We start from the raw sequence: 18769 nt of genomic DNA on the forward strand, positions 1-18769 counted from the left end.
TGCCGAAAGCAGAGATTAGCAAACTATGCCCTGCCCCTCAGGCCAAATCTGTTCCATCGCCTATTTGACAAATGAAATTTTCCTGGAATACAGTCATAGCCATTGTGGGCATATTGTCTGGGACTGCTTTCCTGCCCTAACGGCAGTTGAACAGTTGCAACAGAGATTGTATGGACAAGAAAGCTGAAAACATTTACTATCTGGCCCTTTAGAGAGGAAAAAGAAATGACAACAACAACAAAAAAACCTGCTGACTCCTGGCCTAGAGGATAAAGTCTAACCCTATTTAAAATGTAAAGTCCCTTGATACCTGAAGCAGGATTTGAATATATAAAAGGAATCAACTACCTTCCTCCAAGTCATCCCCAACTCTGTACACCATTTTGTACCACTTCCAAGGGACTCATCCCATACGAGGTGGCATTATCAGGTACTGTTTTTGTAATCTCTACAATGTTTATCATAGTCCCCAGGTCATAATGTGTTCTCAGTAAAGTTTAACCAAATTCAATCTGAGTCATAAATAGAGCAAATATAGTATGCTAAAGGACAGAGAGTTCATTTGTCCCAGAGACCTACTCATGATATATCATTGATAACATATCATTAAAAGGGAAAGCAATTTGTAAGCGAATTAATTTGCTCTTAGTTAATTAGTTGCACAAATATTTATTCCATGACAACAACTATTCCATGCCACAGAAGCTAGGGCAAATTAGGTAATATGGGATTATGTTCATTGCTTTGACAAGAAGGAAACACCTGTTCTGTGTCAAGCTCGAGGTAAGGACCAGGGGTTCAAAGTGGACTATGACCACCTTCTGCTCTCAAGGAGGCTGCAGTCAAGTTGGGGAAGCTGAAGGTCAGCAGATAGTCACTGCACAGGGAAACAAGTGCAATGCTAAAGTGGTACAGAAAGCATGGAGGTGGCAGGGAGATGGACAGGATGCCTGGGAATGCTATCATTGCACATTTCCTCCTGTATATTTACCTACAGCTTACTCTCCCAAGGAAAAGTAAGTGAGCCAAGGCCCATTCACATGTATCCCATATGAGGATCTATCTGATGAGCTAACATTGACGGTGCTGGCCATTTTATATAGATAATCTCATTTAATCCTTACAACAACTCTGTGTGGTTTTGCAAAGGCCAAGTCACTTGTTCCAGGTTAACAGTCAGAAAATGGAAGATTCTAGCGCAAGTCAATCATCAGCTAAAGCCTAGGCATTTAACACTTTACTGCAGAGCCTAATTACATGGCAGAGAAGAAGACTAGGAGTCTATTCTAGAGAAAGTCTAAAGTTTCTGATCTATAGAGATAGTACTAAATGTTTCTGTACTTACTAAGTGGACACTTGTTTCATGAGGACTATCCACTGTGGACCAAAGGCATGGCTGGAACATAGTCAGTATGTGTTCAATAAGTCAATAATCAAGGGAGGAGAGAATAAAGTGTTGCAAAGATCAGTAACTCCTAGCCACGGTTTTGGCCACGGAGCGGGCACCAAACTACTACAACTATCTCTGGGGAGTGATTCTGGACTCCAGACAAGATATTAATTAAGCCCTAACCACCAAGTGCTAGGGAACTCCCTACCAATTAATGGCCAGCTGGGAGCCTGTGAGACCTGAGGCCTACAGAGGGTCAGTCCCTTTAACCAGGTGTACTCTCTAGGACATTATCTGTGCAAAGGTCAGGATGGATATTGTGGGCAGAACAACTGGAATATAACTATGCATGTTTTAAAAGTGGAAATTTTGGGGGCGCCCGGGTGGTCCTGGGTTCGAGCCCCGCATCGGGCTCCCTGCTCAGTGGGAAGTCTGCTTCTCCCTTTCCCACTCCCCCTGCTTCTGTTCCCTCTCTTGCTGTGTCTCTCTCTGTCAAATAAATAAATAAATAAAATCTTAAAAAAATAATAAAAGTGGAAACTTTTATATTTGCTAAGCTTCCTAGGTTGTGTCTAGGACATAGTAGTTTCTAGTTTGACTTAATTATTCAAATCATCACTTTCAACTTTTCATTCCAAATGTAGTATAAACCATAGACATATGGAAAAATGCCCAATCTTAAATAAATTTCATAATGAGAATAGTGAGATGCAATTCTTTCCCTATTTGGCAGTGATGAAAAAAATCATCAGAAATTGACCAAACACAGTGAAAAACAGGCTCTGGTAAAAAGGCCTTTTCATGCAGTAATGGTGGAGTTGCATATTAGTAGAACTTACTGGAAGGAAAAGTGGTAATATCAATAAGATGTAAAATCTATGGGTACTTCGACCTGCTAATTCTTGTTCTGGGAATTTATTTGAAGGAAATAATTCCAAGTTTCACACACTATAAAAATGTTATTTACAGCATTAATAAAACCAACTATTTTGAAACAACCTAAATATTAAATATTCACCAAAAAATACTATTTAAATAGGTCATGGTTAACCAGACAACAGAGTCCTATTAGCCTACCTAAAAGAATGGTGTGAATCTACATGCCATAATGTGGAACTTTCTCCACATCGTTCAGTAAAAAAAGGCTTCTGTAAATCTGCATGTGTATGTAAGAGGCATGCAATGAATGTTGCAGATGTTATCAGCAAGTTGCCTAGAATAAACTTCACCAAATTGGCGGAACAGAGTGGCTCTTTCTGGGTGGCGAGATTTCAGGTGCTTGTTTTTTCTTCCTTTTTTTTGATTATCTACATTATTTGAATTTTTACACAATGAGCATGTAATATCCCTTTTTTACACACTGATGTAGTGTTCCATGATTCATTGTTTGTGCATAACACCCAGTGCTCCACGCAGAACGTGCCCTCTCTAATACCCATCACCAGGCTAACCCATCCCCCCACCCTCTTCCCCTCTAGAACCCTGTTTGTTTTTCAGAGTTCATAGTCTCTCATGGTTCGTCTCTCCCTCCGATTTCCCCCCCTTCATTCTTCCCCTCCTGCTATCTTCTAAAAAAAAAAAAAGAAGAAGAAGAAGATGTAATATCTCTAAAAATGGAAAACCAGTGGTTTTTAAAGATCAAAACTAAACATTTCAAGGGTATATAAATTTTTCTGGAGAAAAAGTAGAGCTAAACCAGAATAGTGGCTGACTTTCAGAAGGAAAATGTGGAGGGATTTTTGAAACCTGCCTGACAGCCTTATGCAAGAAGTTTTGTCCTTCCCCAGTCCTGGAGAAGGCAGAAAGGGCTACTGGTTAGGAGCCTGTGCTCCAGGGTCGGTCCTTGGGTTCAAATATCAGCTCTATCATTTACCAGGTGAGTGATGGGGCAAATTACTTAACCTCATGTGCCTCAGTGTCCTCATTTACAAAATAAGGGACAGATAGCACCAGCCTCTAGGATTTTTGTGAGGATTAAGGACTAAATGAAAAACACACAATGTCTGGCACATAATCAATGTTTAGTAAAAATTAGCTCTTATGAAAACCAGCTTCACACCATTGTAGCCTAAGTAAGTTAAGTTATCCAGAATGAAGTGTTAATGAATAGTTAAGGAGAAGGAGGAGGTAGTGGACATTTAGGCAAAGAAATCCACAAAAGTAGACCTCCAAATATCTAGGCTCTGCAGCACAAACATTAAGGGTATGGGCTGTGTGGTTTCAGGCAGGTGACTTAACCTAACAAGTTTGCTCATTCTGCAGAATGGGGATCATATACAGAAGGCGATTTTAAGGATTAAATGTCAAGTCTAACACAGTGTATGGTTATAGTAAGCTTTAAGTACATATTTGCTACCATTAATAATGATAATTATTATCTACTATGAGATTAAGTAGTGAGCTTCCTGTCACTACAAGTAACCAGGTAGGCTTACGTTCTGCATGAAGAGGATGATGCAGAGAGGACTTAGTCATAGAATGAAGGGACAGACTACTGGATTTTTCCAGATCTAAAACTTCTGCATCATTGAAACATGAAACTGATTGTGAAATTAGAGTTGCTCAGGACTGCCCTGCAGAGTGGCATGGGAGCCCATTGCCGGCAGGGCTGTCTCCCCAGGGAGCTAAAGGATATGCTGTAGCCCTCAGAAGCCAGCCCCACTTTTCAGACAGGTGAGGCACGTGTGAGATGGTTGCCCCAAACTCTGTCCATTCTCTGTCCCAAGAGTGGCTCTGCCTGCTCTGGAAAAACTGTGGAGAGTGTTCTGGCACCCACAACAAGGGAATCTGGCTGCAGATGAAGATGACAGTATTAAGAGCAATAATTAACCCATACTGACTGCATACTGCACGCTGAGCTTTGTGCTGAGAGATTTGCATAAATGTCTCATTGACTTCTTCCATCAAACCCATGCATCTGTGTCTATGCTATGAGCATCACCTGCATTTTACAGATAAAAAAAAAATGAGGCTCAGAGAGGATAAGTATTACCTCAAACCCTTTAGCCAGGAAAGGACAGAGGTTTTAACTCAGGCCTAAGGTACATTCAGAATGTGAGGAGTAATTGTAAGGCCTCATGACAACTTGGTAACTCATTAGCATTACAGATGGGTCCTATTCCCTTTCAGACCTGCCACTCAACAGTCCCAGCCCCACAGGCTTAGTTGGTCTTTCTCAAGGTAGCTGGGAGCCGAGAAAGCCAAAACTGCCATGGGCATTATCTAGTAATTCCTGGCCGGACACCCCACACAGAATACTCTCTCCAAGATAATCCAAGTACTTAGCACTTTTATTTCCCTTTAAAATCCTTTAGTTAACCCAGGTGGCATTCAAACTTGCCTTGTCCAGTGCTGTGGGATCTGGACTTCTAGAAATCAGGTTTTCTTTGCCATGGCAAGTCCAGGGGACAGTCCCCTGTACCTCTCCAGACCTGCATATGTCTTCACACTCTGTTCTCAAATCACTGATATAACCTGCCCCACAAAGCGAGCAGATCCCAAGGGGACAAAGTCAAAACATCATGGGGAAGAACGCGGGCTTTTGAATTACAGACTCCTAGGTTCATATCTCATCTCCTTCACAGAGTACTTACCTTCCCTGAACCTCAGCTTCCTCCTCAGTCTAAGAAGGATTCCGATACTCATAGACGTGTTGTAAGGATTACTGAGATAATGCAATATTGGAAAGGCAACGGGGTGTAGAGCTTAAGAGCACAGACTGTGTAAGTTCAGACACTGGCCCTATCATTAGCTGTGTGTCCTTAGGCAAGTTACTTAACTTTTCTGGGCCTCAGCTTCAGCTGTAAAATGGGGATAATGATAGCATCCACCTCTCTAGGACAGGGAATGAATGAGTTATAGCTTGGAAAGTGCCTAGAACAGCACCTGGCACATTAGTGAGCACTTGGAAAATGTGAGCTGTTATGATTAATGCATGTAAAGGCCTCAGTATGGTAAAAATAAGTATTCAATAAATGGTAACTGTTTTTACTGCAAGGTACACCTTCCATGGATAATTTTATACACATTCATCTCCTGGAAAGCAATTGAAAAAATGAAGACATTAGAGGAACATCTTGTTCTTAAGTAAATGTTGCAGCCAAAGCAGAGGAAACTTACCACCCTGTTGCACTGGCAGGATGCCCTAGGACCTCTGCACAATACCCAGCCCTCCTTTGCTTCCAAGAGATCTGCCTTTTATTCAGCCATCCACTCTCTCAACAAATGCTCATTATACATCCAAAGTGAGCCTAGAAGCAGGCTGGAAACACCCAAGCAGTTAAAAAAAAAAAAAAAAAGGCTCCAGCCCCTGTCATCCTGAGCCTACAAGTTAGTGGGGAAAATACACACTAAATAAATGATTCTTTCGGGACAGCTGTAGTTTGTGTTATGAAGGATGTGCCAAGAAGGCACAGGAGGGTCCTGCTGTGGTCTAGCACTGAAGGTGTATATGAGGGAGGAGTCCTTGGAAAGGTTCCCTGAGGAAGTGACATATAAGCTGGGACTTCAAAGATGAATAAGAGTTTGCTGTGTGATGCCTGGGAGTGGGAGGAGGAAATGGTCTAGGCAGACAGGTGTTTTGTTCCAAGGTCTTGCGACCACAAGGTGGTTGGCTCACTAGGGGAACAGAAAGAGGGGCACTGCAGCTGACTTCCTCCTAGAAGAGCCACCCTAAAGGACTTGGTCAGGCAGGGTGCTGGTATTTGGAGAGAAACCCAAGTCCAAACTGTGTTCTCAGTTGCAACCTTTCTCTCTTCCCTTTCAGACGCTCCTCGCTTGCTGGCAGGACTGCCAGGCCCAGACCCCTTCCCCCAGGCCCGGTGGGCTCAGTTCTCACTCAGATTTCCAGAGGCTGCGAACAGGGCTCACTGTGCCTACATGTGCACTTCAGCCAAGACATTCCAACAGTGATTCTGCCTTCTGAATGCCTTCGGATGTCTCAATCCTATCCTGGTCACACCCCACTGGGTTTTGTGACGAACAGGGAAACAGCATGAAAGAAAGCGATGGCCCCAAAGGAGGAACTTGTGATTGACACAAATGGGGCTGTTCCCTTAGGGGCATCATGTATCCTCCAAGAAGCCAGCCCCCAGGTCACTGATTTCCCCGCCTGTTTACATGCTCCGGAAAGAAGATGTGTTTAAGTTTCCTACAGTTCTACAGTGGAAATTGATGCTCTGGGAAAGGAAGCCGTATGTTACAGACGTAGCAGGTTTCTTTTGGAATTCACACACTGGGAGTCTGGCGCTATCCCCTAAATGGTACTTTTGTTGTCTTTTTGTTCAAGACAGCAAGCTCCTTCCAGGATCAGAACCGCCTGCCAGCCTCTCTTGATAAACAGCCCACCAGCTCTCTTAGTAGATCAGATATTTAATGATTAGCCTAACTCATTGTTTATCTAAGTGGCAATTACCACCACAATGAAATAGTATTTTACCTGCAGTGGGAGCATTACGGATAGCTCCCAGGGAGAATCTACTGGCTGGGAATGGCCAACAGAGCTTCCCATACACAGAGGAGAGGACCACTTCATCCTGGCTGGCAGATCTCCACGTCTGAGATGCCATCATCAGATGCTGCTCCAAAGACCTAAGGAAATGTGCCCTGGAGAAGTGTATGGTCCCAATCCTTCCAACTGAGGCTCAATGGCCCAGCAAAATATGAAAGTGCGGCCTGTGCTTCTAAAGCGTAACAGCCTAGAGTCAGTGGAGTTTGTGAAACAACCTCACCATCGCAGGAGCAAATCTCAGCAGGTACGTTTCAAGGAAGATGGGACCAGTAAGACTCCACCTGGCCTAGATGAGGTTGACGTCCAAGCTTCTGAGGACCCAGCTGTGATGGGCAAGACTCAGGCCTCCAGGCACCATCACCTCCCCACCTACTCACTCTCCTTCCCCAGGTCCCAGAAGGCAGGGGGCTTTCGGAACATTGCGATCCAAACCTCCCCCAGTCTCAGGAAGCATTTCCCAGTTTTCAAAAGGAAGAGACTCACATCCAGCAAGTCCCTGGTAGAAATGCCAACAGCATCCCAAAGTGCCATCCAGGTCAACGGCAACCTCTCAGAACAGGACATTGTATCCTCGGACCTTGCCTACTTAAGGTTGGCTCAGCATCTTGAGGATGGGCCTGGAAGAGTCAAAGTGTCCCACCCATTTCATCCTAGAATGTCCAAGGTGCAAAGCAATGGGCCTATTAGCGTATGCTTGGAAGCAGGGACTTGGAGGCCCTCAGAGAAAGCAACTGCTACCATTCAAGTCCCAGATGATATTTACCAGAGTCCTACCTGGGCAGCTAGAAAATCCACTATCAGCTCAGACAGGTCAGGTGACATAAGCAACTCCATCCATCCTCTGGTTGACGTGTGTCCAGGTGATGGGAGAACAGTGCCACTATCAGAATCAGAAAGATCCCCTTCCTGCTTAGATGCCACCAGCGATGCCAACCACGTGCCAGGCACAGGGAAACTTAAACCCGAATTGCTCTTGCCCCAAGACAACTCTGATGACAAAGACCTTGACCCACTGTCACCTCAGTCAAAGGAAACATGTATTCCGTCACCTCCACGGACTCACAGCTCCCCCTCACCAGGCCCCCACAGCCAGCCCGCCCATTCAGGAGGGGCTTCAGACTGTTCTTCATTGAGTAACAATCACCAGGAGCAGATGGCAAAGAACCCCACCCAGTCAGACACCATGGAGTTTCAAAACTGTTCAGGAAGCAATCACCTCCCATCTCCTCTTCCAAGAAGGGAGACCAAACTTCAGAACAACGGAGAGACTGGTGGGATTAATCCAATTCATCTGGCACAGGGGGAACTCTGTGATCTCCAAGGCAGGCTGCAATCCGTGGAGGAATCTCTGCACTCGAACCAAGAGAAAATTAAAGTCCTTTTGAATGTAATTCAAGACTTGGAGAAAGCTCGAGCTCTCACAGAAGGGTAAGGTGATTTTTTTTTTTTTAATTGAAAACTACTGGGTTAAGTCATTTGCCAGGACAGGGGCAGAGAGAGCACTGGTTTCTCTTAATAAAATGTCTCCAAAGTCTTTGAGGTTCTGTGGTTTCCCCAAATCATAACCAATGGCCTCCCTTTGTTCCGAGTGGGTTTCATTCATTTCTAGGCTTTGGTGGATTTCCATTGCTATTTGTTTTGGTTTCCAAATATCAACAGACTGGAGAAAGGGAGGGCAGTGAAACAACAGGGTCAAAAAGTATTTTTACAACAAGAGGGGGCTGGTAAATAAATGATGGCAGAAGATGATAGCACACAGCTACTTCCCCCAGTCCACCCTTCTAGCATGTTGCTGTATTTGCACAGGATTTTAGTTATTTGTGTGTTTGTTAACAAAGGACTTGCTTGAGGTTACCGTTGATCTTCCCCTGCACTAACCACTTTGATGGATTCGGCCAGTCCATCACTGATCCACTAAATAGGTACTGAAATGAGATCACAATTCTGCAAAGAGAAAAAGTCACAGAATGGTTTCCTGGGTGACTCAGCACCAGTCTGGGGAGGGGAAGGCAGTGATTTGTTTAGGTATGGAATGCTTTCCTTTGAAAAAGTGCCCCCTAAAGACTGGGAAGAAGGAATGGCTAAAGCTAATCAACAAAAGGGTAGGAGAGGGAAGAAGTAATTAACTGGCATTTGCTGATATGAATCAGACCCAACACTGCCTTATAAGAAAGAAGCACCGTGGTGATACGGAGAAATGCACTGAACGAAATGGTCAGGGGTTTTAATAATCTCCCTTCTATTTGCAAAGTCCCTCAGTTTCCTAAACTATTGGTGCAGGTAAGAGTAACTGACTCCTCTCACCGGCTTATCGTCAGCGTGAAGAAAACAGATATGAAAGTGCTTAAACATTTATAAAGCCCTCTAGAAACATGAGGTCCTATTATCGTGGGTTTCTTGTTTATTTGCCATGCAACTCCAGAGCATTGCTACCGATAAGAGGGGTAATGCTGTGCTGTAGGAAACCAGTAGCTAGAATGTGTGCAACCCATGGCACTTTTGCCCATAGATTCATCCAGGAAATGCTCTATCTTGCAGGCGCAACTTTTATCGAACTGGTCAAGATCTCAACAATTGCAGTACCTGCCAGAACACGGCGTGCATCATATACAGGTACCTGGCCACAACCAAGGCCTACTCTGTAGAGCACGAAAGCTGTGGGGGCCATAGAACACCCTCGTAAACTCAGACACAGAAAGTCAAGAGAGAGGCAAAGACAGGAGGCCTTTGAATACCTGAAACCTAAAAAACAAACAAACAAAACAAAAACAAGGTGTTCAACTATGAAATGTTAACATTTAGTTCCAAGGCAGACATTGCTTTCTTTCCTTACAATAAGGTCTATGAGCAAATCCCGTTAATTGCCCTACATTTACTGCGTAGGCACCGCGCTAAGCTCTGCGTGCATATTTGTATCTCATTTCACAGTTATACCTTGTGAGGCAGGTGTCAATGTCCTCAGGGAAGCTAAGCCATGTGACCCAGTTTGCATTAAACATTTTCAGAGAGCAGGAGGGGTCAGACTCAGGACTCAAATCCAGGTCTTTCTGATCCCAAGCCCTGTGATAATTATTCCACTGCCCTGCCTCTTCCTCAATGGTAAATATCACCTGCCACGTCCGTAGGATGTGTCAAGAACTATGCTAAGCACTTTGTGTTCATTACTAAGTACCTCATTTCCTTCTAGCGGAGGGTAAAGTTGCTACATTAAAGTAGATTTTTGTAAGTGGTAGATGGGAAAACTCATATAGTGGCAAGTGTGCTAAACTTGGAAGTCAAAATCCCCAAGTCTGATGCCTGCTCAACTGCCTGGGGCTCAGTTGCCTCATCTGTGGAGTGGGGACAATTATCCCTAGTAGGAGTTGCCACGAGGAGTAATCAGCTCATTTTTGCGAATGTCTTATACAACTGCAAGCCTCTGTACAAATTCAAGGGCTTATTACTGTTATTACTAGAAAGAGCAATGCCCCCTTAGCTGGCAGTCCACTTTCGGTGGCATGGCAGAAAAGTGGTCAAAAGCCATCATTTCAGTTGATGGCATCTAATTTTGTTTGACTAAAGTATACAGTCGAGCTTTTGCTATTACTTTTCTATCTCAGAGGACAAAGGCAGCTAGAGCCTGAGCAAATTGAAGCCCGATTGCGTTGTGTGTCTTCTTTCTAAAAAATCTCTCTTTCTCTCTAGTGCAATCCTGGGATTTCATCCTACCAAGGGATTGCGGGGCAGAGGGGTGCTGGAAATGGAAGTCAGGAGGCCCCTATACTTAGGGCCTTGGGCCTCGGGCATTTTCTCAGTGAACTGTCAACTCCTTATGCTTGGGGATCACGGGACCATGTCTTTTCACACCAACTAACACAAGTTTCACAACCACTCACAGGAAATGCCCTTTATCTCGGTGTAAATATCCCCTCAGAAAAGGGAGCCCTGGAAAAGGCCTGTGGTATTAGAACATGTAAATAGGCAGTCTTATCAATTTCCTACCTTTTTACTCTTTTTTTTTTTTTAATCTCCTATCGTAAGCAAATTTCCTAATCACTACGAGGACAAAAACTATTGAATTTCTAGATATTTAGGGAGGACAAAAAACTATTCATCGTAAACAAGAAGAATGACTTTTAATGAACTTCCACTTAAATTTTGGATGATCTCTTTTTTTCAGCAGGGGATGCTGTGTTTTCTACCATCTTAAGATGACTTTTTATTGAGGTCTGTAAGTAAAAAGGACAAGGGGTTATTTCCCAATCTACTATGAGTTTCATGGCCTGGTCTTGAACAAATCATTTCTGGCCTCTGAGTTTCCTCATCTGAAAAGTGAGGGCTTTTAATGAGATGGTCGCTATGTTGCCTTTTGGTCCTGACGTTCTGATGTTCTATGCTGAATTAAAAGTGGCAATATTTGGCTAAACTATGACCTCCAACAAGTCTGAGAATGTTTGCATTTTTCTAGTATGTACTTCAAACATCCCAAGCAAACATTCTAAATTAAGTTACACCCCTGCACAGGTTAGCAAACCTTTACACACACTCATCCCTTTCCAGTTTTCCAAGAACAGCCATTGTATGCGTCCATCCCTTATTACCATTCAAAGCCAGACTGCTCTCCCAGACAGTATCTACAGCCTTGTATCTAAGCCATTGGGAAGGAACGGGCAATTAATTTGATGAAAGCAAAGAGATCAGAACAACATCCCCGTCAGAGTAAAGTGGGAAGATGAGAGTTGTCATGTTTTTTTTTCAACATTTCAAATGACTTCAAACCTTGTGTTGTGTCCTGGAAAGTCAGATCTTACAAACTGATGAATAAGCAATGTGAAATACTCATCCTCAGGCCTTGTTAAGCTGCAGTCCCTCTCCCTGATGATGGATGGGCCCAGTCCCTGTCACTGTACATAAAGCGCATGGGTGCCTGACAGGTTGCCTGCTGGGTCTTCTGTGGAGATGTTGCTGCTAAGTTAGCAACACATAAAGTTTTCCAAGTGGCCTCATTAGCCAAAGGCTATGGCTGTGCTACTTGCTTCCATCAAGAGGTCATTTGTTCTATGCAATTCATTTTTCCTGCTCCAAGAACAGCCCTCTGGGTTCCCAGAGGCTTGCATACAGCAGGGAGGATGGGCTCCTTGGAATGGTGACTACCGTAGGTACCAAGGGAAGAGTTTGGGAATTGCCTCTATGCCTTAAGCTGGTCTCAGGCTGTTTAGTCCCCACTCTCCTCACCTCTCTTTAGTGTTAATCCTAGGACAAGTTACTCAAAGGGTTGGGTGAATGCTGCCTGTGGTACCAACATTAAGTAACACTGAATTACCTGGTGAGAAGGTTGTCCTTTTTTTAAATCTAATTCAATTCCTCTGATTATCTAACAGGGGAAATCTGAGTTGGGTACTAGAATATCTTCAAAGCCTTTCCAATGCTTGCTTATCACACTTCTTCGCCGAGAGAGAGCAGCTCTCAGGTTCATAGCCATAGGCAAGCAACAGTATCCAAACAGAGGGTTTTAAAGTTTTCACTGAAGTTTTTAACCTTGAAAACTAGTCCCTCTATATATTCATTGCAAGTGATGCAAGTCTCCACTTTCAAAAGTGATATTACTTGTTTTGGATAAGTGTTCAAGTTTAAAAGTGAATTGGTTTAGAGAGAGAGAAAAAAAAAGTAAGTAAATGTGCAGATGGTGTGGGGAGTCTCACAAAGGCCTGGAAGGTGGTGAATGAACCATGAAGCTTGAGAGATGCTGTCCTAGGGAATAAGCTCCCTTTCCTCTTCTCAAGGCTATTGTGTTCCTCTACATCCCATCCCTCCTCCATCCCTCACCTGTTCTCTGCTTTTCCAGCACTTTGTCTTCATGGTCACTCTAAAAAAATAATCATGGAGTCTCTTTGGAGGTCTTTGGCTACACCAATCATGCATTTATTTTCTGGACATAAATCCCAGAAAAAAATCTGCTTGGTCTAAGTTGTAAAATGCCTCAGATGTTTTAGGGAAAAGAATAGGAAGTCTCGTTCTCATAAAAAAAAATTTTTTTTTTCTCCCATCTAAGTGTGTTGCTTAGGAAATGCTAACAAAGAGCAAGCTGCAAACTTAGCATTTGAGATGGGTGAAGGGAGAGGTTGGCCATGGAAGGTTTCAAAGATTCTGGAGAGGAGAGAGCAGCAAAAGAGCTGTTGTGAGTGTGTGGGTCTACCTGAGCAGCCCTCTCCTGCCTCCTCTTCTCAGCCTTAGCCTCTTGTCATGGTTTCCACTGCACTCATGGGTTTTAAATTTATTTCTGTGACACCACCCTCCCCTACCTTTTTCATGAGATTGCTCTCTCTCTCTCTCTCTGTTTACCTATAAATATTTCCATGTTGGTATCTCAAAGCCACCTCAAATTCACCATTTATCAAAACACACTCCTTATTTTCTTCCTATTACTTCTTACTTTGCTCAACACCATTAACCATGACATCATAAACCTTAGTTCCCAATGCCTCACTCTTCTCCTTCACAGCACACATCAAACTGGCTACTAATCCTACTTGCTAAATCCATCCCCTTAGCCTCTTCCCCTCTGTCTCTGGTCAGTCAAGGCCTTCATCGTTTGTCACTTGAACACTACCTCATCTTTTTGCCATAGGTCCCTTTTGCCCCATCCCAGGTAATCCTCCACACAGATTGCTAAATTACCTGAAAAGTAAAATCTCAACATGTCACTCCCCTGCTAAACAATTTTGTCCTAGTTTCTTTTGCTGCACTTAGCTAATTTTTCAGGGCCCTCTGAATGTGATACTAACCTTCTCATCTGCTGGGTCTCCTATTTCTCCTCAGCCACAGAGAACTCTGGCTAGTTTCAAATACTGTGAGTTCTATCATGCTTTGGTGCCTTTGCATAAGTTCCCTCATTTCCTGGAATGCCTTTTCTGCCCCGTCTTGTCTGGAAATTTCCTCTTGCAGCTTAAAACTAGTTCCTCTGGATAACCTTACATTCCTTCCTGTGGTGGAACCCCATGGCATGCATGTTCCTCTGCTATACCATTTATCCTATTGCATTGTAACATAGTGTTGATGAGTTTCTTTCCTTCAGCAGATGGCTAATATCTCAAAGTTGAAGGCCAGTGTCTAGTACACAGTTGGAGCTCAGTAGATATTTGTCAAAAAAGGAAATGGCTACATTGACTGGGGCAAGGATAAAAAGCAGTGGTGGGTTAGAGATAGTTATTTAGATTGCCCAAAAGTAAAGCCTACTCTTGGTTGGGAAGTGGAGGGTCTTAATTAATCAAATGTTCTTATTGGGGAAGGAAGGCTTCTATGCAGCAGGTCCTCAGTAGATATTTTTTGAAATGAATCAAACAACAACCGAATATAGTACAGAGATTGTTGACTTTCAAATACCTGGAATGCTACATACTCTAAACAAGATGGAACCTAATCAAATCTTCCTTCGATGACTCAGACAGCTTGTTGCAATTTCACAGGACATTGAGATCCTCGTTCATCACGGCCATCCAACATTATTGCCCAGTACTTCTGTACCGGCTGTGGTTGGAAAGGCAAAGTTTGATTTGTGGCAAACCACAAACTCCCTCCATGCTCAAATAAATATCTCCCATCTATGGTATCTGAACTGCCCCAGTGATCTCTTTGGGAGAGGGGTTTAAGACATTAGATCTGCAGTCTCTCTTGGTAAAATATCAAAACCCAGAGTGGTGAGTAGAATAATGATCCTGAAAGATGTCCCTATTCTAATTCCTGGACATGTGAATATGTTACCTTACATGGCAAAAGGGACTTTGCAGATGTGGTTAAGGATCTTGGGATGGCATGAGTAGCCTGGATTGTCCAGGAGGACCCAATTTAATCCTAAGGATCCCTAAAAAAGGAAGAGGGAGGCAGGAAATGCAGAGTCAGAGAAGGAGATGTGACAACAGAAACAGGTTCCAGAGAGGAAATCATAAGCAAAGAATGTGGACAGCCTCTAAAAGGTGGAAAAAGCAAGGGACAGACTCTCTCACAGAGCCTCCAGAAGGAACACAGCTCTGCTGACACCGTGATTTACAGTTCTGGGGGACTTCTGATCTCCAGAGTTCTAAGAGTACCATTTGTGTTGTTTTAAACCACTAAATTTGTGATGATTTGTTTCAGCAGCAATAATAATATAGCCAGATTAAACTCTCATGATTCATAAACAACTCACATCTAATGGGAGGTCAGTTTATTTGACTTTTTTTTTTTTTGATGATTTTTACAATTATAACAGCTAGCTGAGGGCAGAGATTTGTTGGGAAGAAAATTAGGGGAAAGAAATAAGAAGAGAGAGTCTATTATTACAGGTCATTATAAATACCTTTTGTTCTCACATTTAATCCTCACCATCATGTGAGACAGATAAAAATACTCCCATTTTGCAGATGAAGTAAGTGAGGCTCAGGTACTTGCACAATACTCAGATTAGACAATTGGGACTGAGAAAGTGAGGCACAGGCACAGTTACTCTGAAGCTCATAAGTGGCAATGACAAGATGGGGACTCAGTTCTAGGGCCTGCTAGTTAGATTCCACACCATGCTGCCTTCAGAAGCCAGACCTATTTGAGGGGTGTCCTCAGAATGCTACATGGCCGGGTTCCCCTCGACCAAGGGCATCATGAGGGTTTGTATTTTAGATGCAGGCCTTAATTAATGTTCTCAAAGGGTGATCATGGATCACCTGCATGGCAGTCTCCTGGGTATCTGAATCCTGGTTGCTGGCCTTCACAAAGTCCCAAACCTGCTGGAGCAGGGGGTGGGGTGAAGGATGGGAGTCTGAAGTTACAGCAAGCTCTTTGGGAAGCTCTGATCCCAATAAAGCTTAAGAGACATTCAATTAGGTAAAATCAGGGTCTTTTTTTTTTTTTTTAAGATTTTATGTATTTATTTGAGAGAGAGAGAAAGAGCACATGAGAGAGAGAAAGAGAGTACAAGCAGTGGAGAGAGAGAAGCAGGCTGCCCGTCGAGCAGGGAGCCCGATGCGGGACTCCATCCCAGGACCCTGGGATCATGACCTGAGCCGAAGGCAGACAGAGGCTTAATGACTGAGCCACCCAGACACCCCAAAATCAGGGTCTTGAAAGGAAGAGATGGCAGTTGATTTACTAGAAACTTTTGTGACAACCAGCCTACATGCCCATGAAAAGAAAATTCTTGCTAATAAAATAGCTCAGGAAATAGTTTTTGTTTTAAATGCATCATTGAAAAGATGACTTACCTTTCTACTAATTATAGGGTTAGGTGGTCATACACAGACCTAACAAGGGGGTACATGTGAGAGTGGATGCAACAGGAAAGGAAGATGAGGTCAGGGGCCTTGCTCATATAGTAAAGCAAAACTTTTGAGGCCTCCTGTTTCCAAAGAGAAGGGAAAATGAGTCTCTGCCAGTCCACTTTGGGGCCCAGGCTTGCATTATGCATTACTTAGGGGATCCACTTGTAGTTGTTCCTTCCTGCCACATCTCCCAGCTCCTCAGGCCTCATCTGAGATCAGGAAGGGAATGGCAATCCCTGCTGACAATCCTCCTCCAATTAAGGTTAAGACCAATTAAAGCCCAATTCTGCTCCGAAGCCAAAAGCCCAAATGCTAGCAACTCTCCTCTGGCAAGTCCTGGAGGAGCAATCACAAATACCAGTTAGGGTGGGTATGCAAAGTGCTGCCCTACACCACCACCCCCTCTTCACCAGACAGGTGTAGTCACCCTATGCTCCTGAACCAGGTAATATGCATGACACCAAATGCCAGGAGCCTCCACCACCATCCTCACTTCCTCAAGCTCCACAGACCACAGGCTGCCTTTTCACCATTATTGATTCTTCCACTGTTACAACTCCTTCCGAACCAGACAGAGAAGTTAAGGATATTCAAAAGGAGATTTGGCTGCAAGCCCCTCCCTTTGTACCCAGCAACCGGCTTTCCCATTGTTTCCGGTGTTATTCCCTCACAGTTTTGATATTCAGAACGAATCAGAAAGGGACTCTCTGGAACATAGGCCAAAGCCTTACAGCCATGGGCCCTGCAGGAGAAAAGCCAGGCCTGCACCTTACTGAGGAAAGAGGCTCTGGAGACTAACATGAGCCACCTAGGGTTACACACTCAGAGGCGCTGAGTGTCTCCCTTGAGTTTCCTTCTGTGGTGAAGCTCTCTGACCACCGGGTCCTGGCCTTGCCTGCCACTTAAACTATCACCTAACTAGAGAAAAAGGCATTATTTTACTAGAAGTGCAATATGTACCCAGGCCTGGGGGTTTAGTAACCCACTTTCCACTTAAACTATTTAGTATTTTCTTTTTGTCTGCTTCTGATGCTCTGCCAGGGTGGCGCTGGGTGAAATGCACGCGCTTCGCCTTCCAACCACAGTCCTCCCTCTGGCCAGCGATGAAGTCCGCAGTGAAAAATAATTATAAATTACACAGCATACCTGCTCTTTCTAGTAATCCCAGAGGCCTTTGCAGCCCTCACCACATTTCAATATGGACTGAGCAGTGTTTATTGCAAATGCTGGAACAGGGAAATTATGGCAATCCCATCCAGCACCCCCCAAACAACTGCCACCAAGCATGGCTCAAGCTGTCTCTTTTGTAGGAAACAGACATAGAGTTTGGAGTACATGTGGAAATTTTTCTGAGCCCCGAAAGGTAGATCCCCAAGACATTTGCTTCTAGCCCCCATTTCTTTCAGTAGCTTTTTCCCTTTCTTCTTCTCCGTAGAATGCAAGGAGAAAGTAGGATTTATAGCATCAGCAATTTATCTGAAATAAAAATGAAACCTATTTTAATGCATTAAGAGCTAAAGAGGCTGAAACATACCATAAATATAAAATCAATCGAGTTTAGAATTTCACAGGAATAGCAAATGGATGGCTGCTGGCACAGAGGCCATGGCACAGAATGACCCAATCTTTCTCTATCAAGTTAATGGAACAATCATTACTGTTTGTTGAACCAGGCACGGTGCCAGGCACTTTGCTAAACACTGTACATGTATCATCTCATTTCGGACTCCCAACAACCCTAAAATGTGGGTATGGTTGTTGGTATCACTGTACAGATGAGGAAACTGAGACTCAGAGGGGTTACATGAACAACTTGTCCAAGATTTAATGCAGCCAGAGCTCAAACCGATCCCGCTTCCAGATTTTCCTGTGCCTACCTCTCTTACCTTTGACTTTGCATAACCAGTGAATGTACATGCTAAAGTTCTCTGAGACGACCTGCCATTTCTGAGGGCCTAACCTAAAGACCTTCTTGAAACAGAGCTACAGAAGGGAGGGCACAGATTTTTTTTCATAGACAGCAATCAGCAGTGAAGATTTCTACAGCTTGGTCCTACTTATTAATGTATCAAGAAGGGAACCTGCAATTCTCTGAGGACTCGTCAGCAGACAGATGCCCTAGAAGAAGGGGTACACTTGCCAACTTAAAATAGCTGAAGTTGTGAAGCTTAAAATTATACCCGATAAATAATGAGCAAATTGGTCAATAGAAGCATTAGGAACAAAATCCCTTCCAGGCTGGGTGGGGGGTAGAAAACAAACTAACGAAAGCACCTACCTTCCCAGACTGTAATTCTTCCCCAAAGACACTTTCCAAAGTGGTGTGATTTATCCAAGTGGAGAGGAACCAAACTATCCTCATTAATTCCATTGATTCTTACAGCTAATTCTTTGAAAAAGAAAGTTGCAGGAGGTCAATGAATCTGTGGTGCACCTGGGTTCTATGGCAAGAGGGGCCACAGAAGCATTCTGACAGAAATGATGAAGAGATGGAGAGGGGTTTGGAAGATGTTTTGTCTTCAGGGAGATGCTGAGGATCATTAATGTCTCAGCCAACTTGCATGAAGTGTATGGTTTATGGCAGTGGCTTGTCACCATTTC

The 18769-nt window shown here is 43.7% G+C and overlaps 2 protein-coding genes across 9 annotated transcripts in view; one reads left to right on the top strand and one right to left on the bottom strand.

The window, feature by feature from the left end:
- The window catches only part of DOCK2 (dedicator of cytokinesis 2), a 407160-nt gene that overhangs the window by 181657 nt on the left and 206734 nt on the right, over window positions 1-18769 (bottom strand). The window lies entirely within an intron of this gene.
- The window catches only part of INSYN2B (inhibitory synaptic factor family member 2B), a 180038-nt gene that overhangs the window by 89107 nt on the left and 72162 nt on the right, over window positions 1-18769 (top strand). For all 8 annotated transcript variants that reach the window (XM_027605825.2, XM_027605823.2, XM_027605824.2 and 5 more), the window contains 2 exons: window positions 6156-8327; window positions 9438-9512. In XM_027605825.2, the coding sequence (XP_027461626.2) occupies window positions 7036-8327; window positions 9438-9512 (1367 nt within the window). In that variant the 5' untranslated portion in view covers window positions 6156-7035. The remainder of the gene's footprint in view (window positions 1-6155; window positions 8328-9437; window positions 9513-18769) is intronic.

The sequence above is a fragment of the Zalophus californianus genome, chromosome 5 (genome assembly GCF_009762305.2).
Source record: "Zalophus californianus isolate mZalCal1 chromosome 5, mZalCal1.pri.v2, whole genome shotgun sequence".
In the NCBI taxonomy this organism is placed as follows: domain Eukaryota; kingdom Metazoa; phylum Chordata; class Mammalia; order Carnivora; family Otariidae; genus Zalophus; species Zalophus californianus.